The sequence below is a fragment of the Triturus cristatus genome, chromosome 2_1 (assembly GCF_964204655.1).
Source record: "Triturus cristatus chromosome 2_1, aTriCri1.1, whole genome shotgun sequence".
Taxonomy (NCBI): domain Eukaryota; kingdom Metazoa; phylum Chordata; class Amphibia; order Caudata; family Salamandridae; genus Triturus; species Triturus cristatus.
Genome location: NC_140581.1, coordinates 282234627 through 282258434, shown reverse-complemented (window position 1 = coordinate 282258434; position 23808 = coordinate 282234627). Strand labels below are relative to the sequence as shown.

The 23808-nt window shown below is 44.2% G+C and overlaps 1 protein-coding gene across 1 annotated transcript in view; it reads left to right on the top strand.

The window, feature by feature from the left end:
* GDNF (glial cell derived neurotrophic factor) overlaps positions 1-23808 on the top strand; it is a 65717-nt gene that overhangs the window by 17258 nt on the left and 24651 nt on the right. The window contains exon 2 of the mRNA XM_085631111.1: positions 9238-9471. Within this exon, the coding sequence (XP_085487237.1) occupies positions 9264-9471 (208 nt within the window). The 5' untranslated portion in view covers positions 9238-9263. The remainder of the gene's footprint in view (positions 1-9237; positions 9472-23808) is intronic.

The following is a 23808-nucleotide window of genomic DNA, read 5'->3' as shown; positions in this document are numbered from 1 at the left end:
GGCAAGAGTGACAATCGGATCTGATGTAGAGTCGAGCCAGGTTTCAGTCAAGAACAGCAGATCAAGAGAGCTGTCCTCTAGAAGGTCGAAAACATCAGAATTATGTTTCCAAAGGGAGCGAGCAGTAATCATGGCTGCCAGAATAGGGGGAGCCATAATCGGCTGACCAGGGGGAGTACAAGTTTTATCCAAGGTAACAAGCCCCAAGCACAACTTAAATCTGCAGGATTGACAAGGGTACGCTGTGCAAGGCAGCCACGCTATCAGTGATTTAGGTGAGATGGGGGAGGTCCAGGGATGTTTGTGTTGGGGGAGGAGGGGCAACAATCCCTGTTCATCCAGGTACTGACCAGTGAACACAAAAGGGACCCCCTGCTCCATTATTTAATTCCCAACCATTACCAAGGATCCAAATTTCTCTGCATACACGCCAAGGGCAATATCTTAGCAAAGGCCGGCCGTGGCAGCTAGGATTAGAGCCCAGAGCTCCTACTAGAATAATCTACAGACAACAGGCCACCGCCTTCTCCCTTGAAATGTCCTATGTTGCTCCTACTTCTCCCATGGTATGTACATATTTATTTTACTAAGATATATGGCTACCGAGGTGCCGGCAGAGCTATTCCTGGAAGTCTTCGGTTAAACCTTACCCAAGTGGTAACCCCGCCCACCATATTCCAAACTATTCTTATCCATCGTTTAGCTGATGTTGATGATGGCCCAGCACATGCCTGGATTACAACGTTCTTGCGGATGGGCATTAAGTGGTCACACTCACTCCATTTTCTTCTAATTCCCTCAGAGGTCCACCCTTAGCCCTGTGCTCTTAGTATTTACATATTCCCATTGTCAGAGCTGGCTTGCAATCATGATGTTATTTCATGCGGGCGACACACAACTGATTGTGTCTCTATCCGGGGAGGATCCCAATAACCAAAAAGAGGTTCAGAGAATGTTTAGTCTCTGTGACAACCTGGACCAATAAAAATCACCTAAAACTACACTCAGATAAGACCGAGGACTTCATCCTAGGTAACAGTCACGGAGCAAATACCGACCAATGGTGGCCACATTACGTTGCTCTACACCTACACCAGCAAAAGTGGTTAGACATTTGGGTGCAAAGTTTGATTCTCAAATTACCTTCAAAATCAGATTTAAGCAGGCATATCAACTTGATTTGCAAGGTGTTTGTCAGGGCAAGTCAGATTTATTGTGTTACTTCAAGGAAAAAATTCCAATAAGCCAGGATTCATGGTGATAGTTGCTTATATAAGGTGTTGTCACTCTTTCTGAGAGGGTGAGTAAAGAAGTGACTGACAGCCCAATGACGTTTCAGGGTTTGTCTTATGTGGTGATGTCCATTATGGTAGTCTGTAATGAAGCGGATCATAGTATTGCCCTCCTGCTGTCTCTTTGGTTGGAGCGTATTTTTCCGTTTGATTTGAGATACTGAGGTGAGTGTGTTGATAAGTGTGTTGTGATCATATCCTCATTGTTTCAGTCGCGATATTGTTTCCTGTCTTTTTCCCATAAATACCTAGTTTTCACTGCAGTTTCTGCGGGTTCTTAATAATTCCCCCTTCGGGATGTTCCTTACATTGTATCGAGGATGGCAGCTATCTGCCCTCAGTATAGAATTGGCAGCTGTTTCTTTCCTATGGAGTTTGCTCTGCAAGGTTTTATCCTTAACATACAGCGTCAGGTCCAGGAAGTTGATCTCCTTCTGTGAGTAGGTATATGTGGTTTTGATAACCCAGGGATTTTATCCAATCTTTCAAGAAATTGTTGAAGTAATGCCATGTCACCCTGCCAAATGCAGAGGATATCGTCAATATATCTTCTCCACAGAACTATAGCAACTTGATTTGGCCTTCTGTATGCTCACAGGGCGTCCTATCCCTCTGGCCCTTCCAGCCTCAGAACTTGTTCAAGCCTTACATCCAACATATCTAAAGTCAGCCAATTATTTTTCCATCCTCCCTCCTAAATTTCGTAAGTTCTAGGAAATACAAATTTGGAAGAAATCGCTCCTCTAACTTTAGGCAACATCAGATTGCACCCGTTTTTCGAAGGACATTAAAACTTGGCTTTCTAAGCAAGCCAAAGTCTTGGCTATCCCTCCTCGATCTATTTGTTACCCCTGCCGTGTTTTAGGTATCTCTTGCTTTCTTCTTTCAGGGGGGTCCTAGAGTCTAGACGCTTTTGAGCAATAATAGCACTTTATAAATATCAATAGCATTACATGTACTGGAGGACATAGTGAAGGAGCAGACTATACTTTAGATAAATGGTCACATTATTGTTGAGGGGGCAAAAATCAAACCCTCCACCCCATCGCTTTACACTCCAAAGTAAGTCCCAAAACATCTGAATGTATTAAACCCTCCCCACTTAGCTCCAGCACCCAACATCATCCAGATTGTTTTCCCTCTTTGAGCCTTCAGATCCCTTCCGGATCACTGTTTTTTTTCCCTTGAACCTCTAAGTCTACCCATACACTCGACCTCCAGAGCCTGAATACAACATATCATTGCACTCAAGGCTGCTTACTGGTCTCTCAGTCCTATTTCTTCATCTGGTCCTACTGATAATCCACCAAACCTGTCTGAACACTATAACCGTGCCGCCTACTGATCCACCAATTCTTTTTCTCAGCTGTTTCTAATTATCCTCCTGTAAGCTGGCGAGTTCGCTGGACCAGTGTTGCTCTCTCATCCACCACTCCTCTTCACCAGCATTTACCTTCTCTCTAGCGAGCATCTCTCATTTCAGAATCTGGGCTACCATATATCAGTACCCTCCAAGTACATCTCTAACCTCCAAGAAAATACCACTTTCAATAAAGTTGTATCTAATGTTCCATCTAAAGGGAATTTAAACAACTTTATGCTACATAAGGCATAAATCATCTGCGAGACAGATATCGTCCATTTCCTATCCTTCAAAAGCCAAGGACCTCTTCCGTAAGATGGGTGTCTCCAACCAATAGGAGGAAAGAATGGCCTTTCTCTGGCTGTGCAGATAAAGTCCCTCACTGGACACTCATATAGCGTATTATTAGTGAGGTGTCCACTCACGCTCCATTTACCAATCCTCCAATGTCCCCAAAAAAACGAAAAGAGGATGCCCCCTCTTTGCTTTGAAACCCCTGCAGTGTTTGCAGTATTTTTCTCGACTTTGTACCAGTCACAAAATTAGAACAATTTCTGAATTCTTTTGAGTGAGAAAGAGTTCTTCAGAGCATTATCTTTTCCTACGTTTGCACAGAGAATCAGACAAAGATCTGGTTGCATTTCTAAAGGCCTTACATGAAGGAAGGGAGCCCGTGCAACGAGAAAGCTCTGCGTGCAAATTGGCATCATACTTTTAAAAATTACAAGCACTGGAGAAGCCAACAGGTCTAGCCATAATGTGTTGGCTCACGGAAACAGAACTTGTGCAAGTCTGTATCTGCTTGTATGAGCTCTTTAAAGCCAGACCTACTGACTTTAGCAAAGTAGTTTTTCTTACATTAAACCATAGATGAGGAAGAATAATAAATAAGAGACACATGGAAGAATCAGGGGCACAATTCATATAGGATAAACGGGAAATAAAGACACCTGCAAAGTCAATAGGAAAGACTTCAAGGTGAGAGAACAATAGGTGAGACAGACGAGAAACAATATTCCCCAAAATCCTTAATAAAACATAATAAAAAGGATGCTGCAGTGAAAAAGGACTGCTTTCTGTATACAAGGCATGCACGGAAAAAATAATTTTTATGTTTGATAGTCTATCATGATTGCAATGCAAGCACTCCATAGGAAGCGAAATGATACGTCAACAACCCAACAGAACGAGGCGAGAGAGCAATAATTCTCAGGGAGGGGTCCAATCCCACAACATGCATTTTAAAAGAATTGATAAAAATAGGTAAGCAGAGAGCAACACTGTCAAGCTGGACCTAAAACCAGAAATAGTCTGCCACCCTGGTGCACACCATATCTTTGTGTGCCTGCAGAGCACTGCAGGGTTTTAGCTGTGTTATCTTCCTCCCCCTAAGCGTGCCCTTCTGCCCATCTTCATTTGAGAAGTGTGGGTTGCATACGTCAAAAGTTTGTTCATGCAACTTGGAGCTCAGAAACAGAACCAGTTTATCTGCCACCTCGCTTCAATTAGGAAGAAGCTCGACCGCAGAGGGTTTTTTGTAATCCTTCACAGCCTTTTCTAAACCCTGTAGCAGACCCCCAAACCCCTTATTTGAGGCCTGTTTGCCCTCATACATGCTTCCATAATGGGTTCACGGTCTTGAACACAAAGTATTCCCTATATTTACAAACAGCATCCACCTAGGCAAATGTGGGATGTCCTCTTTAAAATTTGTGGGGACTGCAACAGCACCCGCACATTAAGTATTACAGAAGGGCACCGTGACCCTTCTAATCATACGGTACACACTGCGTCAAAAGAGGTGCATATCTTGTAATATGGCCCTGAATGAGCCCCTGAGATAGATCCAGCACATCAGACAAAATGGAGTTAAGGAAGTGCTTAATTTTCCCAATGGTTGCAAGTGGTGGAGCCCTGCACTCATATTTGGGGATGGGGTTTTATTTTTCATCGCCAGACTTTGGCCCAGATCAACAGAGGAAAAGGCAGAAAAGGGAGAAAGAAAGGACGAGAAAGATAGGAAAAGAGTAATGCTACGAAAAATTAGATAAAAAGAACCTTCAAGAGTGAGATGAAGAGACAGGAAGTTGGAAGAAAGAGTCATAGTTATGAAGGGACCCTAAGAAATTATTTTAGAGTTTACATACATAAATCTGCAAGTGGGGCGCTTAACCCACTTGTTATGCCTTCATGGCTATCGTTGGACATTAATAATGATCAAAAATGTTCAATAGCTGCCTAGTTTCGCCATGCTAGTTTGCCTGCTCGGCAGGGCCGGACTGGCCGTAGCGGGCACCGGGCATCGGGCAATCCCCCGGTGCGCCGCACGGGTGGGGGCCGGTCTTGGGCCCCTGGGGGCCGTTTTTACACGCAGAATAGCTGCAAAATCGGCCCTGTAACAAAATCGGCCGAAGGCCGACCCTGGCAAAGAGCTCGGCAGGCCCCCCCCCACACGTGGGGGGGGCGGGGGCCGGCCAGACACTTTGCCAGGGCCGGTTGTGGTTCCCAGTCCGGCCCTGCTGCTCGGCCACGATACATGCTTCTCTAAACTAAAACAGCAGTAATGTCGAACACTGGATACAATTATATGTTGCAAAAACTCCCTAACCTGGTTAACATTACAGTGCGGAAGCAGTTCTAAGGGATCTATAACATTGCATCATCTCCAAAGATGAATTCACATCCACAATTAGCTCAGTGATCACAACTACTTGAGTTGGTAATGCTCCACTGATTAAATCACTACATCGGGTATATCTAGACAAGTATGTGGGCTGAGGGGAAAGGAGAGGCAGCAACGCTGTCACAAGGAATGTTTATTTCTTATTCGCTAGAGAAGAGGTAGAGGTGAGTGTCTGAAAAGTTTCAGCGCTCCGTCCATCATCTCCTTGTGTTTGCTTAGAGAGGAGGCAGGCCAGGTGCGTTCAGTTGTATCTGACCATCACCTTGTTACTCCAATTCTCGAGTTGGGGATTCTAGGTTGGATAGCTATATTGTCTACTTTGTGGTAAGTGCGGGACCTGAGAGGACAGGCGGCAGCGCTGTCATAAGGTATTAGTCTTTGGACAGGCAAGACATGGACCCAGCTCTCCGCAGAATAGTTCAAACAACCCAAATAATGTTTTTTTAAATTAATTTTTTTACAAAGTATGGGTCGTATTTTATCTAAAATCAATGGTTACCTTTCACAATCCCATTTTACCTATAAAACCATTATCCTGACAGGGGAATCTAAGACTGACAAAACTTTAAAAAAGCGACTCACATTACTTTCATTAGAAATTAATTTATATCTGCCAGCAAAATTTATTGTCAGCACTGCTGCAGCCCAGAACCCATCTCACAGTTATTTTATGACCAACCTTAGATAGTTGACGGTTCTAAACTATTTGCATGGCCCCTAAAAATGACAAACTAGGATGACATTGCTATCATGCTCGATTGCCAACACCATCATTAAATAGTCTCACACTGCGGTTGATCTTAGGCAACCATCACTAAAAGTCCCTTTCAGGATCTGATCCTCCTTTTCACCACGTAGACCTCCCGGGTGAGGACCATAAAAATCAGAAGCATGGGCCCTCAATCCTACGTTCCAAAAACTGTCAACACCCTCAGTGGCCCAAGCTGGTGGTGAAAATTGTTCATACAAGGCCTTCAAGTGTCAACCGGTGAGTTGTAAAGATCCCTAACAGCATTAAAAAAGCAATGGGAGCAATCCACACCTTCTACCTTGCGTGGAGGTGTCCGCTTATTTGCTCCAACCCCCCATTTTGTGTGATTTGTGGGAGGGGGAGCTGTGCAGCCAGTGTAATTTGTCCTGGCTGGGGAAGAGTAGGACATTGAGTAGCGTGTGGTTGTCTGAACGCCACGGTCTGTATTGGCAGTGGAGCTGGTTCTTTAATGGGCCGATCCTTAAACTTGTCTGAGACGTTGAAGTGGGAAAGTGCATCTCCCCGTCAGCACATGAGGTTATCCATCAACGCTTCTTTGAGAACCAAACAATATCAATCTGCATCTGTGTGTCACATTTTAAGTGGTGTAGGCTTCTTTCAGCTATAATCAGAGCATGTTTAATACATCAACCATACCCTAAGTGTTGTATGTTTCTGTGATGCCCGACAATCACGCAGTATTACCACCAACTGCAGCATGTACCTGCCTCTGTATATAAACTGTTATGCCCGTACGAACTGTTGATGTTTAAATGAATACACCTTGCAATGCAACTCCCACACTCCACAAATGTTCTACAGTACTGGGACTGTGTTATCAGTTTCCACGTGCATTGATCTACCTCTATGGCTGTTAAGACATTCTGGGGCATAATTACAATAAAGTGGCAGAGCGCAGCGTTAGCCTCCTTGGCTAAACGCCGTGCTCCGCCACTTCAGAAACTTAAGGCTGCACCATATTTACAACAATATGGTGCAGTCCTGCGTTTCCCCCTGCGCTTGCGCTAAACTTAGCAGCCTAGAGCCAATGCAGACACCCTTGCACTATGTTTGTTTATGTGCAGGAAGGGAGACCTTCATGCACATAAACAATCTTTAAATGGCATTTTGTAACAAATATTTGCGCTGCTAAATGTAGCACACATACAAGTTGCAAAATGTCATTTTGTTTGGATTGTTTATGTGCAGGAAGGGTCACCTTCCTGCACATAAAAATCAATGGAAATCTGCTGTCTCTATGTGTGCCGCAAACATGGAAACAGCAAAAACGAGGAGAAATAAAGCATTTCTCCCCGTTTCACCTGTTTAAGACTAGGTTTTTCCTGCTCTTAATTTTGGCGCTGCCTCCTATTTATGCCACCCTTGTAAATAGGGGGCAGCGTCAAAATCAATGGGTGTTGCGGTAGAACACCCACCACAACACCCATTGCCCTCCCCTTTCACGCTAAGAACAGAGTGAAAGGGTGCCTTATTTACAAGGCAGCGTTAAGCCACATTAAGTGGCTTAACGCATCCTTGTAAATAAGGCGAAGCCAGGGCCGGACTGGCCGTAGCGGGCACCGGGCAATCCCCCGGTGCGCTGCACGGGTGGGGGCCGGTTTTGAGCCCCTGGGGGCCGATTTTGTTACAGGGCCGTTTTTGCAGCATAGCTTCAAAATCGGCCCTGTAACAAAATCGGCCGAAAACCGGCCCTGGAAAAGAGCTCGGCGGCACACCCAAGCCCCAGGGGGCCAGCTGAGCACTTTGCCAGGGCCGGTATTGGTTCCCAGTCCGGCCCTGAGCGAAGCCCCTATCGCCACCACAACGGTACTTTTTTGGCGATAGGGGCTTGTAAATATGCCCCACAGTGTCTAAGGCGCACTATTATTACAACCTATGCCACCGCATTAACGTCTGCAGATGAGGGCTCGAATGGCCCATAGATCCAAGCATCATGAACTGAGCTGCAGGCCAGGGAAGGTAGGAAGGGTAGGCCGCACAGATATCGGCATAAAGGATTTCATTATTTGGAAATGCTGCACCCATTTAAGGTAAAAGATTCTAGTTAAAAATTTGGGGGTAAAAGGCAAGATGGCCCAGTGAGTAAAGGGTTGCTTTTGATATCTGATGTAGTGTGTCCATCACAAGTTCCAATCTATCTAAGGCCAGCATAGCCTTTCATTCTTCCCAGACCTGTAAATTGAAAATCATTACATTGTTTAGGACTAAGATCGGATATTAACTCTGAGATGAAGTCGTAGAAGTGATGCACTAGATAAGAACAAGTTATTATTGAAAACATGAAAATATATGTCCGCAAGCCTCTAGGAGTTACAATAAGCCATGTGACAAAGAACTGTCTTTAGTGGACGTCCTAATATCTTCTTAGTTTCTTAATTTGTGGTCTAGAGAAAGCAATGGTCACTGCATTGCTGGGCCTATTTCTGGCCACACAGACCAAAGCTACAATTATGTGTATATTTATTTACATACTGAATTTATTTTGCTTTTGACAAAGCACTGTAAAATTATTTTTAAAGTATATGGTACAGTTATTAAGGACAAATGGCTACGGTAGGAATGCAGTAATCAAAGGGAACATACAGAAGAGAGAAGTGAACCCTGAGAATTTACTAAATTAGGGCAGAAAATCCAGTGTTCAGAAACAAGTGTAGGAACAAGATTGAAAACAATTTGACACGCATGGTGGTGTGAGAGAAGAAATTGAAAAACAAGCCTGAGTGCATACAACTACAGAGAGTTTTAGGGTTGAAAAGATAAGGGGACAGGACCCAGGATATAATTAAAGGTGATGCACAGAAAAAAAGGTGAAGCAGGAGTGCAAAGCTGGCCATCTTAGAGGAGCAGGGGGGGAGGAGATAGGCTGGTTAAAAACTGCAGAAGCCTTTGTTAGTTTTATCTTTACTTAGTTGTGAGCGTGAGGCGCTGCCCCACCCCATGTGATAGGACTCTGGTTTCGAACCCTTCGTTCCCAGGATCTCTCTGGCAAACATGTCTATTACATGCAAGCATAACTTACCGGCAGCAGAAACAAGGAAGCGGATATGTGAGTTGACTGTGGCCAGCAGTCCTTCTCGTCTGGGTTTGTAATGTGTTTTCTTTTCCCTTTCTTTCTGGCGCTGGGAAGGTCCCTCTCTTGGAAGCTGATCTAAGATGAAGTTATGGGCTGTCGTGGCTGTCTGCGTGTTGCTGCTAAGCTCCGTGTCGAACTCTCCGCTGCCAGCAAGTTGGGAAGCCGCTAAGAAGTCGTCGGTCCTGCGAGAGCCTGAGAAGGAAGAGGAAGACCTGATCTCCCCGCTGTTCCCGAAGCTTCCTAGAGACCCGCCGTCCGGCCTGGGGCTCCGGGCTCTCCCCACCCACAGTAAGAGACACTTTCTCTACAAATGGGTGGGAGGCAAAGCGGGTGCATAGCTCAGAGGTAGGCAGTGATATTGGGACAGAGGAGTGGCATTTGAAAGCAGAGACGTTTTAAGGCACGGGCAAAGTGGGCAGTTTCCCAGTGACTCCACTTCCCAGTAACAAGGGGACCCCTGGAAAAAGTAACTTTCTCACTGTTTGACCTCCTTCTATTAAATTTCGTTGTCTTGAACCCCTCTTCCTTTGCCTACATCTACCCCTGACTTAGTCTCTCTACCCAGTGTCATCTAAAATATTTCTGATTCTTTCATCTCTTCTTTTGTGACCCTGTTAAAGTTCAACAATTAGTTGAGTACTGCTTGGCATGGAGGGGGTTGTTTTTTTGGGGGGGAGGCATGAATAATCAGGAATTGGGCAATAAAATTCAAATTTGTTCCATGCAGGGGCTCCCAAAATATTTCTTGCCTGGAGGCTCTAAAATACCTTCAGATGACATTGTCTAAAAGGCTGGTAAGGCTGGAATTCAGTTCTTCACATGCAAGATGGATATAAACTCAGTGCCATACAGGGTGGCATCCTCGCTCCAAGTGGTCATAGGCGTTGTATATACAGTTCTGGGCTTGTCACTTACACGTCATTGCTATCGAGAATTTACAGCAATTAGTGCAAATGAAGATTACAATACAAACAATGCAGTATGTTGTTACACAAAAGCCCAGGACTGTAAAAAGAGATTCTGTGTTAAGGTGGAATGAAATTACCATTTCAAAGCCAAGAATCTTTGTGCATTTCTATTTACCAATGGTCCAATCCGGCTATAAGAGATTGTTATTAAAATCATTGAAATTTACGAAAATGGTATTTCAATGTATAGTGTGCCATTATTTCAAAACCGGAAGGAATGCTACTATATTTAGAAGCCATGTTTCTAGAGGCCTGTAGGATGATTTGCACTGAAGTCATGATGCTTTGAAATGTTAGTTTCTGTTTTTCTTTGTTAAATATGCAAACAGATTTGACATTCGCTGTATATAATAATAGCCTTTTTTAGAAAGTCAGTATGTAGGAGCTACCAGATGACTCAATGAGGAAAGTGTCTTTACTGTGTTCTCAGTACTAGCCTTTCATTATACACACCACTTTAATTGCATACCATACATATCAAAGTATTTAGGAAATAATCGGTTTAACCTATTAAAATGCATGACCAATTTCAATTGTTTAGGTAACAAAAGTGTAGTGTGCAAGGCCAACATAGCATAAACCGGCAAGGAGACAATCCATATTTAAACTTCCTTTTAAAAGTACATCTTAGGTAAATTTACCGCGGACTCACAAAGGGTGTACACAAATCCAAACCATAATTTTAACACCGCTGAAGGTTTATATTCTCCCTGGCACTTCCACCCTCTACTTCACTAGTGTCAAGGGTAACAGAAGGTCACAGATCCTTGAGATTGATATAAATTGAAATAAACCAGTTGTTAAGAACCGATATTGCACTTGCCAGAATGCATTAGGTTGTTGAATGCAACCCCACGACTAGGTGGTACTACAGGTAGGCACCTGATAAGCCAACTAATAAACACTACCCCAAAATATGACCTCTTGGTTTCTTGGGAGCTTCCCTACAGAAGTTCAGCAGGTGTATGTCACGATATAGAATAAGACTACGGCAGGATACCACTGCATCAAAGCCACTAAATCAAATTTGCCACTATGAGAATACCACTGCATTGACTGTCATTGCTACCCTAATCTTACATCTAAGCCTAAACCCAGCCTTAAATTAACTTAACACAAAGCCTATCCTCTACCCTAACCCTAAACCTAATCAGAAGGCTAACCCTAAAATCAAGACAACCCATAATACTAAAACTAACCCAAACGTTCCCCTAACACATAAACTAAATTTACCCCCTCACTCTATCCCTAACCCTAATCTAAACCATACACCTAAACTCAATGTCATTCTAGACATAAACCTTATACTACCCCTAAATCTAATCCTAACCATAAACTTTACTCGAAGACTAAAAGCACCCTCTGCTCTAACCCTAAACATAATCAAAAGGCTTCCCTAAACCTAACCACAAAACTGTCCTAATCCAATGTCCTAAATAGAAGCGTTCCTCAATCCTATCCCTAAAGTTAATATAATTCCTACTACCCCTGGGTTCTAGCCACAATCGACGCCAGACTCTGGCCATAGCCCTAAAACTAAGTAATAACCCTATAACTAAGCCTAATTGCCACAATTCCTACCTATAGGTAACACTACCTCTTAACTTTGCTCTTGCTACCACTACAACCAAGCCCAACTACTACCCCTGGCTGTAGCGGACACAACCCCTTGGTGAAATCAGAACAGTTACCCTAGCACTTATCTCACTCAATGTAGTGGTATTCCCAGTGGAAACTTCAATGGAGTGGCAGCTATGTAACGCTACATCGACGCAGAGTATCCTCAGCAGTAAGGTTTCACCACAACAGCACCCACGAGGTCTGAGCGCTATGTGAAATGCAGCGAAACAGATAAACGCACACTGGTCACTAAGACCAACACAATTCAGGAACAGTTCAACCCCTGGAGCTGAATAGCATGCCCTCTCCTCCCTGCAGTCGCAAACCATCCCAGCCACAGAAAGGACAGATCTAACCCAAGAAACCGCAGAGAAAGGACCAAAGAAGCCATGGAAAGGTTGCTTTGTTTCACTCGAACTGTGCTTTGAAGTTCACAAAAGCCATTAAAAAGTAACCAGGGAAATACAACAAAGCAGGGACAATGTTTCTGGGCCGTGGCCCTCCCTCAGAAGTTACCGTGAATGCCTCTGAGGCTGGAAAGACTGAACGGGTTCCGCAGAAGCACTAATGTTTGAGGTTTGTTGACCTTTGTCCAGACATGAAACGATTTGCACCGGTGTGTTCCTCGCTCAGGGACAAGCAGCGAAAATGACACCCAAGAGCTGATTCGTATATAGATGGTAATGGGGTAGTAATTCATCCCTTTCAGAAGTATTCAGAGGGTTCTCTCAATAATTTCTTGTGTCTGCAAGGGGCACTGCACCTGCACTAGGCCCTTAGGAGGGCGAGGGACTGCAGGTCGCAGACTCTTCCATCTGGGAGCCACAGAAACAGGCAACCAAATCAAAGAAACAGTGGGATGGTAATGTCAAATCCTCATTCTTCCGGCAGAAATGTTTATCCACTGGTATACTGAACTCAACCACAGTATAGCACTGTGAAGAGAACTCCACCGATGGATGGTCCTCCAGATTGAGGCCCTATCAGGATATTTTCTATCGCCACCCAGCTCCGAGATCCCCATTCTCTCTTGCAGAAACCCCAGTCTGGATGAAAATGGGAGTTTGAACCCAAACCGGGATTCCAAAATGTGCAGGGATTACTGCACTCTCTAAACAAGTTTCACCTAGTAAAATATGGCGGTATTCTGGCGGGGAAATAAATGCCACATACCGACATCCACATCTCGGAAAAGAGGAAAAAATTTAGCGCTACCACGTTATACCCTGTTTTGAAGTGTAAAATTTAAAACGCCGCGTTATACGAATCTTCGTAAATACAGCACTGTTTCAGTATTTCTTAGGTGCAGCATTGCCACACTCAAATAACACAAGAATAAGGGCCCCTACACCATGCTCTTGTGTTTGTTTTGTGCTCATTCAGGCCTAGGCTGTTGCTATATTGCTTACCTTAAAGCAGGACTGACTGTCGTATACATCGTTCGTGTCTTTTATGTCATTATTTGATATTGGCATTACGCACAAATGCCTCTGGTGTGACATGGTAGCTTGGGTGCCCTCTCTGGGATTGTGTTCAACACAGAGCTTGTCCATGTGGTTAAAATGTGCACACGTGACAGGTGTCCTATGTTTGTGTGATGCAGGAGGGCTTGAGATGTGCTCCAATCTCTCTGTGGTGTTTTTGTCACTAAAGCTAAGCACGCATCTGTTACGAGATGTGTTTAAGGTGTCACAGAAAGAGAACATTTTATGCATAACCTGGCGAGGTCTCCCCGAGACTATGTCTGAGACTGAAGGCAGGGGTGGATTTAGGCCTGAGGAGGGAGCGGGCTTGGCCCTGGATAGTGAGGCGATGTTTATATAAATCTCCAGAGGACGATGTGGACTAGTATTTTCCAGAAGCCTACTGGACGAGTACTAAGTGCTTCAGGTCGTGGAGGAGGGGACCCTGCCAAGTTTTTAGATCTTTCCGGATAGGGAGGTGGTCCTGTAGTTTTAACCTTTAAACTGGTAAAGAGTTTCATAGTTTAGACAGAGAAAGAGGTGTCTTTCCTCGATGAAATATGTACCATTAAAGAATCTCAATCCAAAGTGGACGAAAGGCTTCGCTTGGGCTGGTAACTTTGCAACCTGTGTTGAATGACTTAGGTCTGATTCCTTGGAGTTCATGGTGTTCTAAGCAGAGAGCCTTGAACATGGCTCGCTGGGCGACCTTCTCCCAGTGGGTTGGCTGCAACAGCAGAGTCAGGTGGATCTGCAGAAGTTGCAGGAAGAGTCGTGCGGCTGTGTTCTAAGACCATTGTTTCATAATCCTTTTCTTTAAATATACAGCTTGGTACCAGTGGTTTGCCATCTTGTAGCTCTGTAAATAACAGGTGAAGCCCACCTCAATGATACACAAGTTATCACGTTTGGAAGGAATGAAAGGCCTTGCTGGGGTCTGATCCTGTGACCCGCATGCTGGTTGCACGCAGATCTCAGTACTAAGCTCTTGACCCACTGACCTATCATGCTGGTTCATTTCATTCTGAACCTACTGTAAAATGTATTTAGCATTTCCTGTTCAAATCTTTCAGGGCCTGCGTTTACTAATGGCAAACATCAGTTTGTCTCCGTTTGTGCATGCACTAAATCAGAATAGTTTTAGGGGCCATCCAGTGTAAAGAGAAAAAACAGTTGTCTTTACCTAGTCCTGCTTCTCCAACTATCCCTAACAAAAGGTATTCTTAAATGTCACTTTGTTTGGTGATGTCAGCTGGGTATTGTCACTTCTTTCACTGGATGGTCTCTTTAAACTGACTGGGTAGTGCTTTTAAGCATCATATTACATATTGTAAGAATGTGCTATTTTTGCTTCATTTATTTTTCCAGTTCTTTACTGTTTTACAGACACAAGATAGGAACAATATTTTTATTGCTTCAAAGCTACGCTAAACCTTGCAAAAAAAGAAGAAAATTCACATGCCCTCACAATGTGTATGTAATATTATCTTTAAGTAGCACCCTCAGAATATGTAATATTATCTTAAGTCGCCCCCTCACAATATGTAATATCTTAAGTAGCACCCTAAGAATATGTAATATCATAATTAGCACCGTCACTATATGTGATATTGTCTTATGAAGCCCCTTTGTGCGATGTAGCATCACACAGACGATTAGTTCTAGTTATCTGGTCTTCTCGATGCAAAAACGGTGATAGCGAAACAAGATAGAATTGCCTAAATAGCACCTCAAAGCTATTTTGCCCCACTTTTTTTCTTGCGACAGTCAGAGCTATGTTGCATCAATTGTGCAAAACAGTAAGGGACTGCAGAATAGCTCAGAGTGAGAACGTGTGCCATATTACTTAGTTCACGGATTCAATATTTGCTCCATTTCTGTTTTGGCCGTCTTCAGAGCAGCGTCCTCGACCACAGTGCACTAAGGACTATTTTCTAAGTAAGGTGCCCTTTCCAGTTTTCTTGTCCCTGTATTTGCTGCATGGCTGGAACCCTGCATCTCTTGCTCTACATGTGAGGTTCTTGGTGATATTGGCGTAACGAAACTCGAGCCCTCCACCCTCCTGCAAAGTGCATGGAGGGGAGCCCCCATACTCCGGACCCAGTCAGGAGCTCTCAACCACCACCCGTGCACAGTGCCTGAAATGGGCCCCTGGAGCTCGGGCCCCCTCAGACTGCGGGGAAGGTGGGACCTGTTGTTACCCACAGTCTAGTGATGAGGAGGGTGTCGTGTTACCAGGACAGCGGGCTCCATCTGATATGTCCAAAGATGGCCCAGTAGGGTGCGGCCACCAGGTTACATAACACTTCACCTTGCTGGCAGGACAGGTGATACCCGGGCAGTGTCAGATTCTACAGGTCTCCTCCGCCAAAGAATAGACACACAATGTCTTTTCTCTCTCCTTGGCAGGTCGCTGAATAAGGCAACGAGCCAGGACAATATTAATCATTAAAAGGCCGGCTGACCTCGGCATCTTTGATGTCCTGTCCCTCATTGATTTCCACTGACAGGTATCTCTTTGACCCCCGTTTTGCCCCTGGCATCAGGCATTATCAAGGAAATCTTCAAAGCAAGGATAATCCTCAAGTGGGTATACGCTTATAACATTTCATAGTTTGAATTGTTTTTGCTGAAAAAAGCGTTGACCAACATGCTCCTAAAGGTTCATTACCACGACTTGAAATTTATTTTTGGAACAATGGTCAAACAAGGCCAAAGAAATATAAAATACAAAAAAGCAAAAGCATTAAAAGTAAGTCTCGTGGCTGCTATATTAAAACCCTATCACCAAGGTTGAGATGGTCCTTTCAACTATATTATTCATTTGGAGGCTAGATTTGCTGCAGTTTCAGGAGCACTCCGTCTCTCAGTGAAATCCAACCTGCTATAAGACTGGAGTAGTATCTGCTCACTCCACAAAGACATTTGTACACCTAAGTTGAACACGTGCACAAATGGCATACTTTACAAGTGTAAGTTCACATTTGTTATTCACAAAATTAGAACTGAAACGCTCAACATCACTTAGACGTTATATTATAGCAGTTCGGTAAAATATTATATGTGAGCAAATCAGCCCAAATGGGTGGGAAGTGGACACCTCAGAGTGTGAATTTACACGTTTAAATTTAAATCCATTTACCAACATTTTATGCTAAATTTAATTTTACAGCGGTATCACAAAATAATACGTCCAAGCAATTCTGCTCACAGGGAAAGGAGTGGGCATTCCAGAGTAGGAATGCTTTGGAAAGTAGGGGAACACCTGCAAACTTGCAAGTTCTCACCCTGGATATGGTTGCAGGCTCCTGTCATGGGCAGGAGTTAATTTGTATCAAAGCTGAGAGTGGATACCCATCCCCAAACTGTTGGTGGTACTGGAGAAAGAGTCTCTGTTTAGAAAATATATTTCCCAGTAGAGAAAGAAGAAATTCCAAGCACCATTGTGAAGTAGTCATGCCCGCCTACATTTACAAAAGTGAAAATGCTTTAACCTCCGAGGAACTGTTACTGAAAAACTGTGACTGATGCATCTTCGCAGGTAAACGCCCACATCCTTTCAACTTCACAAAATAAGTGTTCCCCAATGCTTAAAGTGTAAACAAGTATGTGCCCGGGCCTTTCACGGTTGGTCACTGCAGCCTGCACCACCCATTGCCCCTGCCAGCTCTGCCAATGACAGTACCAACACAAACTCCTAACTATCGTACTCCTAAAGTGTGACAATTCAGACTATTCCAAGCCACTCAAAGCTATAATAAAGGCGTGAGCAGCAGGTATTATTCTTTTTCAATGAATATTGTCTTAATAAACACTGTTATTTTACTCATCTCAAAATTAGACAGCGCCACCTTGTGGTGGACTGTGAGTAGAGTCAGTGCTGACAAGTGCTGCTGCTGAGCACCGCAAACCATCAGCTTAAATTAAGCACTGGTGTTCCCACAGGAGTACAATTATGGATTTTTTTGTAAAAATCCGGCTCTATAACAAGTACCACATTTATCACTGAAAAAGTGCAAAATCCTCGAATACAGCAGATTGGTAATGCTCACAGGATTGGTCTGTAAGGCTGTAAACATGTACAGCAACCGATATTTCCTTTGGAGATTTAGATTTGTAGGGGGAGACAGACACACACACACACACACACACACACACACACACACACATCCATGGATATTGCCTGTTTTTCTGTCACTCAAAAACTGAACCTTAGATGCATATTCAATATTTATTTTCGAAAGCCCAGAGTTTATCGAGACAATCAACGTACACATTCCGATTCTCAATTGCTCAATACAATGAATGTTAATTGATTACAAACCAAAAGTAAGGCACATGTTAACTTTTTTGCAGGGTGTGCAAAATCCCTTGTCAGATAGGAGGTATAATTATAGGTAATATTAACATTACCCATCAAAAGCTGTTGCACGTTACCCGCTCTGTACTTGTAACATTACCTATATATATGTGTGCTTTGTATCACCCGACAGCCATCAACATTTCCACCAAATGCACTCCCCTCAGTACATGGTATGTGCTTCTACTTTCACCACCTGATCACAGTCATCCACCCATGCTTAATACTCGATTCACAGCATACAGCCACCCCATCACCATGCCTATATACCCACTCCAGTACTAAACATGCAAACATCCGAAAGTGGTAACAATAGTCAATATCCTTTTCCTTAAAGCTTTTTCCTTAATTCATGATGCTATATATTGGATTCCAGATAGGTAATGCTCCAGCTTCAAAACACCATTTATATACCGTCCGTCCGTGAAGCTACCACACCTTTTCTGCCGCCCACCTGTGAGTAAACTCCTCAGACTCCCAAATCATCAACAGCCTATCCACACATGACCCATTGCCCCCTCTAATCAGTTAATCAGTAGATTTGCAGAGCACCTCTTGTCACACGTAAGGGTTTCCAGGCGCTGGCATGCTCCAGTTGATTAGCCCAATAGGCAGATCTTCAGGGACTTCCGTAACTCTGAAAGAGATGAGGAGGTCTGTAGATGAAAGGGTAGTTCATTCCATGTCTTCGCTGCTGGGTAGTAGAAGGAGCGGCCTCCACATCTGGTACGTCAGATGCAGGGGATGAGGGTTAGAGAAAGTGGTGCGAAGTGGAGGGGTCTGGTGGGCTGATGGAAGTTCAGGTGGTGGTTCCAGTAGGCGGATTGGCATTTTTGTAGGGTCTTACATGCAAGGGGCAGGAGCTGGAACTGGCATCTTTTCTGTACAGGGAGCCACTGGAGTTCCCCGGGGTAGGGGGTGATATGGGTTTGTCTTGGGAGAACCAGGATGAGTCTGGGAGAACCAGGACGAGTCTGGCTGCAGTCTTCTGTATGGTCTGTAGTTGTCAGAGAAGGTTAGCTGTGATCTCTGCCTAGAGAGCAGTGCTGTAGTCCAGTTGGCTGGAGACAAGGGCCTGGGTGGTGGTGTGTCTTGAGCTTTGGGATAGCCATTTGAATATCTGAACAAGAAGCAGGAGGAGCAGATAGAGGTGACCTGAGCCATCACAGTTAGCTTGTTGTCCAGAATGATGCCTAGGTTCCTAGCGTGGAAAGTGGGGTTAGAAGTAGGTTCAAGTTCTGAGGGCCACCAGGATGAGTCTCATGTGGGGCTTTTATTTATGAAAATCAGTACCTCTGTCTTGTACATGTTGCGCTTCAGGCAGGTGCCCTTCTTCCACTTGGCGATGTCTGTCATGCAGTTGTGAAAGTTTGTCTTGGTGTTGGTGGTGTCTTTGGAGAGGGAGAGGATGAGTTGTGTGTCGTCGGCATAGGATATGATGTTGTGTCCGTGGGTTTTGGCGATGCTGGCTCGAGGTGTCATATAAGTGTTGAAGAGGTTAGGGCTGAGCGAGGATCCTTGGGGTACTCCACAAATGATTTCCTTGGGTTTGGAGGTGAAGAAGGGAAGGTGGAATTTTTGTGTTCTTCCGATGAGGTAAGTGGCAATCCATCTGAGAGCAGCTTCTTGGATGCCTATGTTGTGCAGCCTTGTGATGAGCATGTGGTAGGAGACAATATCGAAGGCTGCCAGAAGGTCTAGGAGAATCAGAGCCACAGCCTCCCCTTTGTTGAGTAGGGCTCAGATGTCTTCTGTAGCCGTAATGAGGGTTGTCTCGGTGCTATGGTTGCTGTGGAATCCAGATTGGGAGGAGTTGAGAAGGAGGTTCCATTCCAGATGTGAGGAGAGTTATCAGTTGATGACTTTTTGTAATACTCTGGCCGGGAGCAGAGAGATTGGTCTGTAGATGTTGAGTTTGCTGAGGTCTGCAGATGTTTTTTTTAACAGGGCATTAACTTGTGTGTGTTTCTAGTCCTCTGGGAATGTGGCAGTGGCAATTGAAGTGTTGAGCAAGGTGGTGAGTTCATGGCTTATTCTGGCTTAACCTAGGTTGAAGATGTGGTGAGGGCCTGGGTCGGTTGAGGCGCCTGAGTGCACCAAGTTCATGATGAAGGCGATGTCCTGTGGGGCAAGCTGGCTCCATTAGGTTGGTCGTATGTCTGTGGTGGTAGCCGGGTTGTTGTGTTGCTTAAAGAAGTCGGTGGCCTTGGGCTGGGGTTTGACGTTTCTGTTGATGTTGGCGATCTTGTTGTGGAAGAAGTTTGCAAGGTTGTTGCACAGAGTTCTTGTGAGGGGGTAATGTTGTTTGTTGCAACTGAGGAGTTGGATAATTTTTTGCCGATGTTGAAGAGTTGTTTGCTGTTACTGGAGCTTAGTTCGATGTGTGAGGATAAGGTCTTTACCTTCAATTCTCTCAACTGTCTGTGGAAGAGGTTGAGGACTGTCTTGAAAGCGGTGGTGTCGGTCATGTCCTTACTGGTGCACCATCTCCTTTCTAATTGTTTACTGTATCATTTAGCGGTTCTGAGGGTTTCATTGTATCAATTAACCTGCTTGGTGGACCCTTTGTTGATATTGTTGCCAATGAGAGACACACTGTCAACTCAGTTGGTGATGCAATTGTTGTAGTTTCTGACGTTCTGGTTTGGTTGTTGGAGGAGATGGGGTGGGTGGTGTTGAGGATGTTGATCTATATGTCCTTCGAGACTTTGCTCCAGCTGCAGTGCGGGGCATTGGGCAGACTGGTGGTGGAGGTCCGTGAACTGGTTATGTTGAAGTGGACGACGGAGTGGTCAATCCAGAAGAGTTTGTTGGTGTGACTGTACCTAAAGCTGTCGCTGGAGCGAAAGATTGGGTCCAGTGTGCATGGGGTCGTGGACGAGTTGGGTGAGTCTCATGTTGTTCATGCTGTCGAGGAGGTTGGTAGCGTTGATGCCATTGTGGATGTTGAGAGGGGAGTTGAGGTCGCTGAGGAAAATGTTGTTGAGGTCTATGGTGAGGGGGGCTTAGAAGTTGGCGATAAAGTTGCAGAAGGTTGGATGTGGTCCCCGGTGGATGGTAGGTGAGGGTGCCTGATGGAGGTTTTGCTCTTTGTTTGGAGTCAGAAGTTGAGGTGTTCTATTGCTGGAGTGATGTCATTTGTAGTGGTGCACTGGATAAATTCCTTGTGTATGATGGTGATCCCTCCACCAGGCTTGTTGATGCGGTCACTGTGGATGATCTTGTTTATTTATTTATTTGAAAGGTTTTATATAGTGCTGGCTAGACCCAGGGGTATCAGAGCGCTTTACATGAACAGAAGCAATCAAGAAGAGCAGTTGTTCATGGTAAACAACAACAAGCGAGTACATCTCACATTAAGATAAAAAGGGGGCAAAAATAACTTTAACAATTTTTCAGGGTATCAAAACACGCAGGTACATCTCACATTAAGAAAAGGGGGCAAACATTCTGGGTGGTTAGCGGGTAAGAAACATATAAATAATATAAATGGGTGTAACAATTTAGGGCAGAGAAGAGAGGATTATATGTAAAGAGTGAGCGTGAATTGAGAGTCAGGAAAAACTGAAAGATAACCAATGCAGGGGAAACAGAAAGCAAGGTCAAAGGAGAGATTATGGACCACAATATAAGTTGTGAAGGTGATGTTTTAGGTCTTTTTTAAAGCTGAGGTAGGAGGGGTTACAGCGCAGGTCCTTCGGGAAGGTATTCCATTTTGTATCCTTCTGGTATTGCGGTGGCGATGTTAGGCGCTGAAGTGGGGTTGAGCCAGGTCTCAGTCTCTCTTACTCATAACAAGGCCACAGGATTGATATCATCTTCCTCAATCAGAGTTGGTGTTGCTCGTCCATCTAAACTCCTGAGGAATTCTCTTTTTATACAAAGTATGCAGAAATAGCACATAAACAGGGCCAGTGGAGCCAAACAGCAGCACTGCCAAACGTCGGATCATGTTTGGATCCATTCTGTAGCATAGACAAGGCAAATTATAGAACATGTGTCAGTAAAGTTAGTTTGTGGTGTGCTTTCTTTGGTACGATTGCCTAGATAAGCTGACATTTAGACACAGGGCTGTATTCATCGGACATAACAGAGTCTCAAGCCTCACTGAACTTTTATTTATTTATTTATTTATTTATTTATAAAGAGTTTTATAGAATGTTACAAGTCTCCTTTAAGAACAGATTTAGCATAGGGTATACATTTTTGTTTCCAATCTTGTTCCAACTTCCTGCAGTAAAAGAAACTAAAGTTTGAAAATTCTATGTACGCTTTAAAATGGGTCTCTTGGGTATCATTCTGGGAGGTATTTCGTGCGCATAAAAGAGGCACTGTACACTCCACTTTATAAGTACCGGTCCTGCAGTAGAGCATGTCAGTAAAACTTGTATCTGAATGTCCCACTAATGTAAAGAACTCAAATACTACAAATACACCGAAAGCGTTTTGAGGTTATAATTAGATAGAACAATAAAACAAGATTTTCGGAAACATCAATAAAAAATATTGATTGCAGAAAGTGCAATCACGGCATTAGTTCAATCTTTGCATTTAACTGGAATGGAATGTCTGAACACATCCGGCTCTCATCCTCTCAATATCAGGTATCTAAGTGATCCTAGATTCTAATACCTGTGAAAAAGGCATTTTTTTCATGTTCAATATCTCTGTTTTCTACTAAAGACTAAATACAAAACATTGTTCCAATCTTCAGGGCCTCTATTAGATATAATAATCTAATTGGGATCGAGGTCTGCACCGTTTCAAAGGATAAGTAAAGAGTTGGACAGCCGAATTGTACGAAATCTTTATCCCAGGATTTTAAGAGTGGTTTTATATTCCACATACAGTACTTTTGTTGGATATTATCCAATTTGAGTAAGAAATATTTTATTCCCAGAAGAGCAGATTTGATGATGGATTTTGTGGCAAATGCAGTAAATTCCTAAGAATGTAGGCTTTGTCTCTGGTGTAAAATCTCGTAATCCCAGTGGCCTTTTATATGATGAAGCATCAATCCTAATAATATTCTAACATTGAGTTTCGCATGAACTCCACTTGTTTTTAATCATGTTTTATGTGAACATTTGGATGATAAGTGGTACAAGCGAGATGCAATTTTAGTTCTAGGAGTACACATTAGAAAACTTAATCTTTCACTCTCTCTCTGCGCAAAAACATTAAAAATCATAAATATCATGAACTCCACGTTTGCCCATCCCAAGTCATCAAGCACTGTAAACTCCGCACCACTCATATTCTGTGCATCCATCCATGACTCCACCATCCTCAGGCTACTAAAGAAAAGCTCTTAGTCACTCATAAAGAAACACACGTTCATCCCAGTGCAACCCTTATTCTACCATCCACATCCAAAATTATTTTCTTAGTCAAGCCTCTAGAAAAATGTCTAACCGTATGAATACAGGCCCAGGTCATACCTACACAGGGGCGGCTGCTCCATGTGGGTAGAGGAGCGTCACCCCACTGCTTTCTCGCAGTGCGAGACGCAGACACATAAAATAATATTACAAATTAAATTTTATGTTTCTGCTTCTCGAACTGCGAGAAAGCAGAAGTGTTTGGTTGGGGGCGGGCGGGATGGGCGTTCCTGCTCTAGGGCAGGGGAGGAGTGGCTTGCCCACTGCTGAGGGCGCTGACTGTTTGGTCGGCCCTCTAGGGCCGACCAAACCAGACATGCACACTCTGCCTTTTCTCCATGTGGCCTGCATGCAGCCTACATGGAGAAAGACCTGGCTGGTCGGTGTCACCACCAATCACAACGCTGCCATTGCAGAGTTGTGATTGGCTTAGGGGAGGGGCGGAAGGCTGCCTGCTTCATGTTCAGGAGAGGAGCAGAGACGACGCAGGACCGGCGCGGGTAAGTTAACTTTATATTTTAATTTTAAATTAAACCTCCACACGTGGGACCCCCTCCCTGCGCCCCCCCCCCCCCCCGCCCCACCACCCGCGAGTCATGCCGGACGCGACTTTACCTACCTAATGGGTGAATGGCCCCACCACCCGCAAGTCATGCCGGCCGCGACTTTACCTACCTAATGGGTGAATGGCAATCAGGGTTCAGACCAGGATAATAACAATAGACTACACTGTTAGAGACCACACTAGGGAACATCATGCTCTTAGATGTAACAATAGTCCTTTCAAAATATCAGTGTAGGACAATCCAGTTTATATGGTCACACTGTAGTAT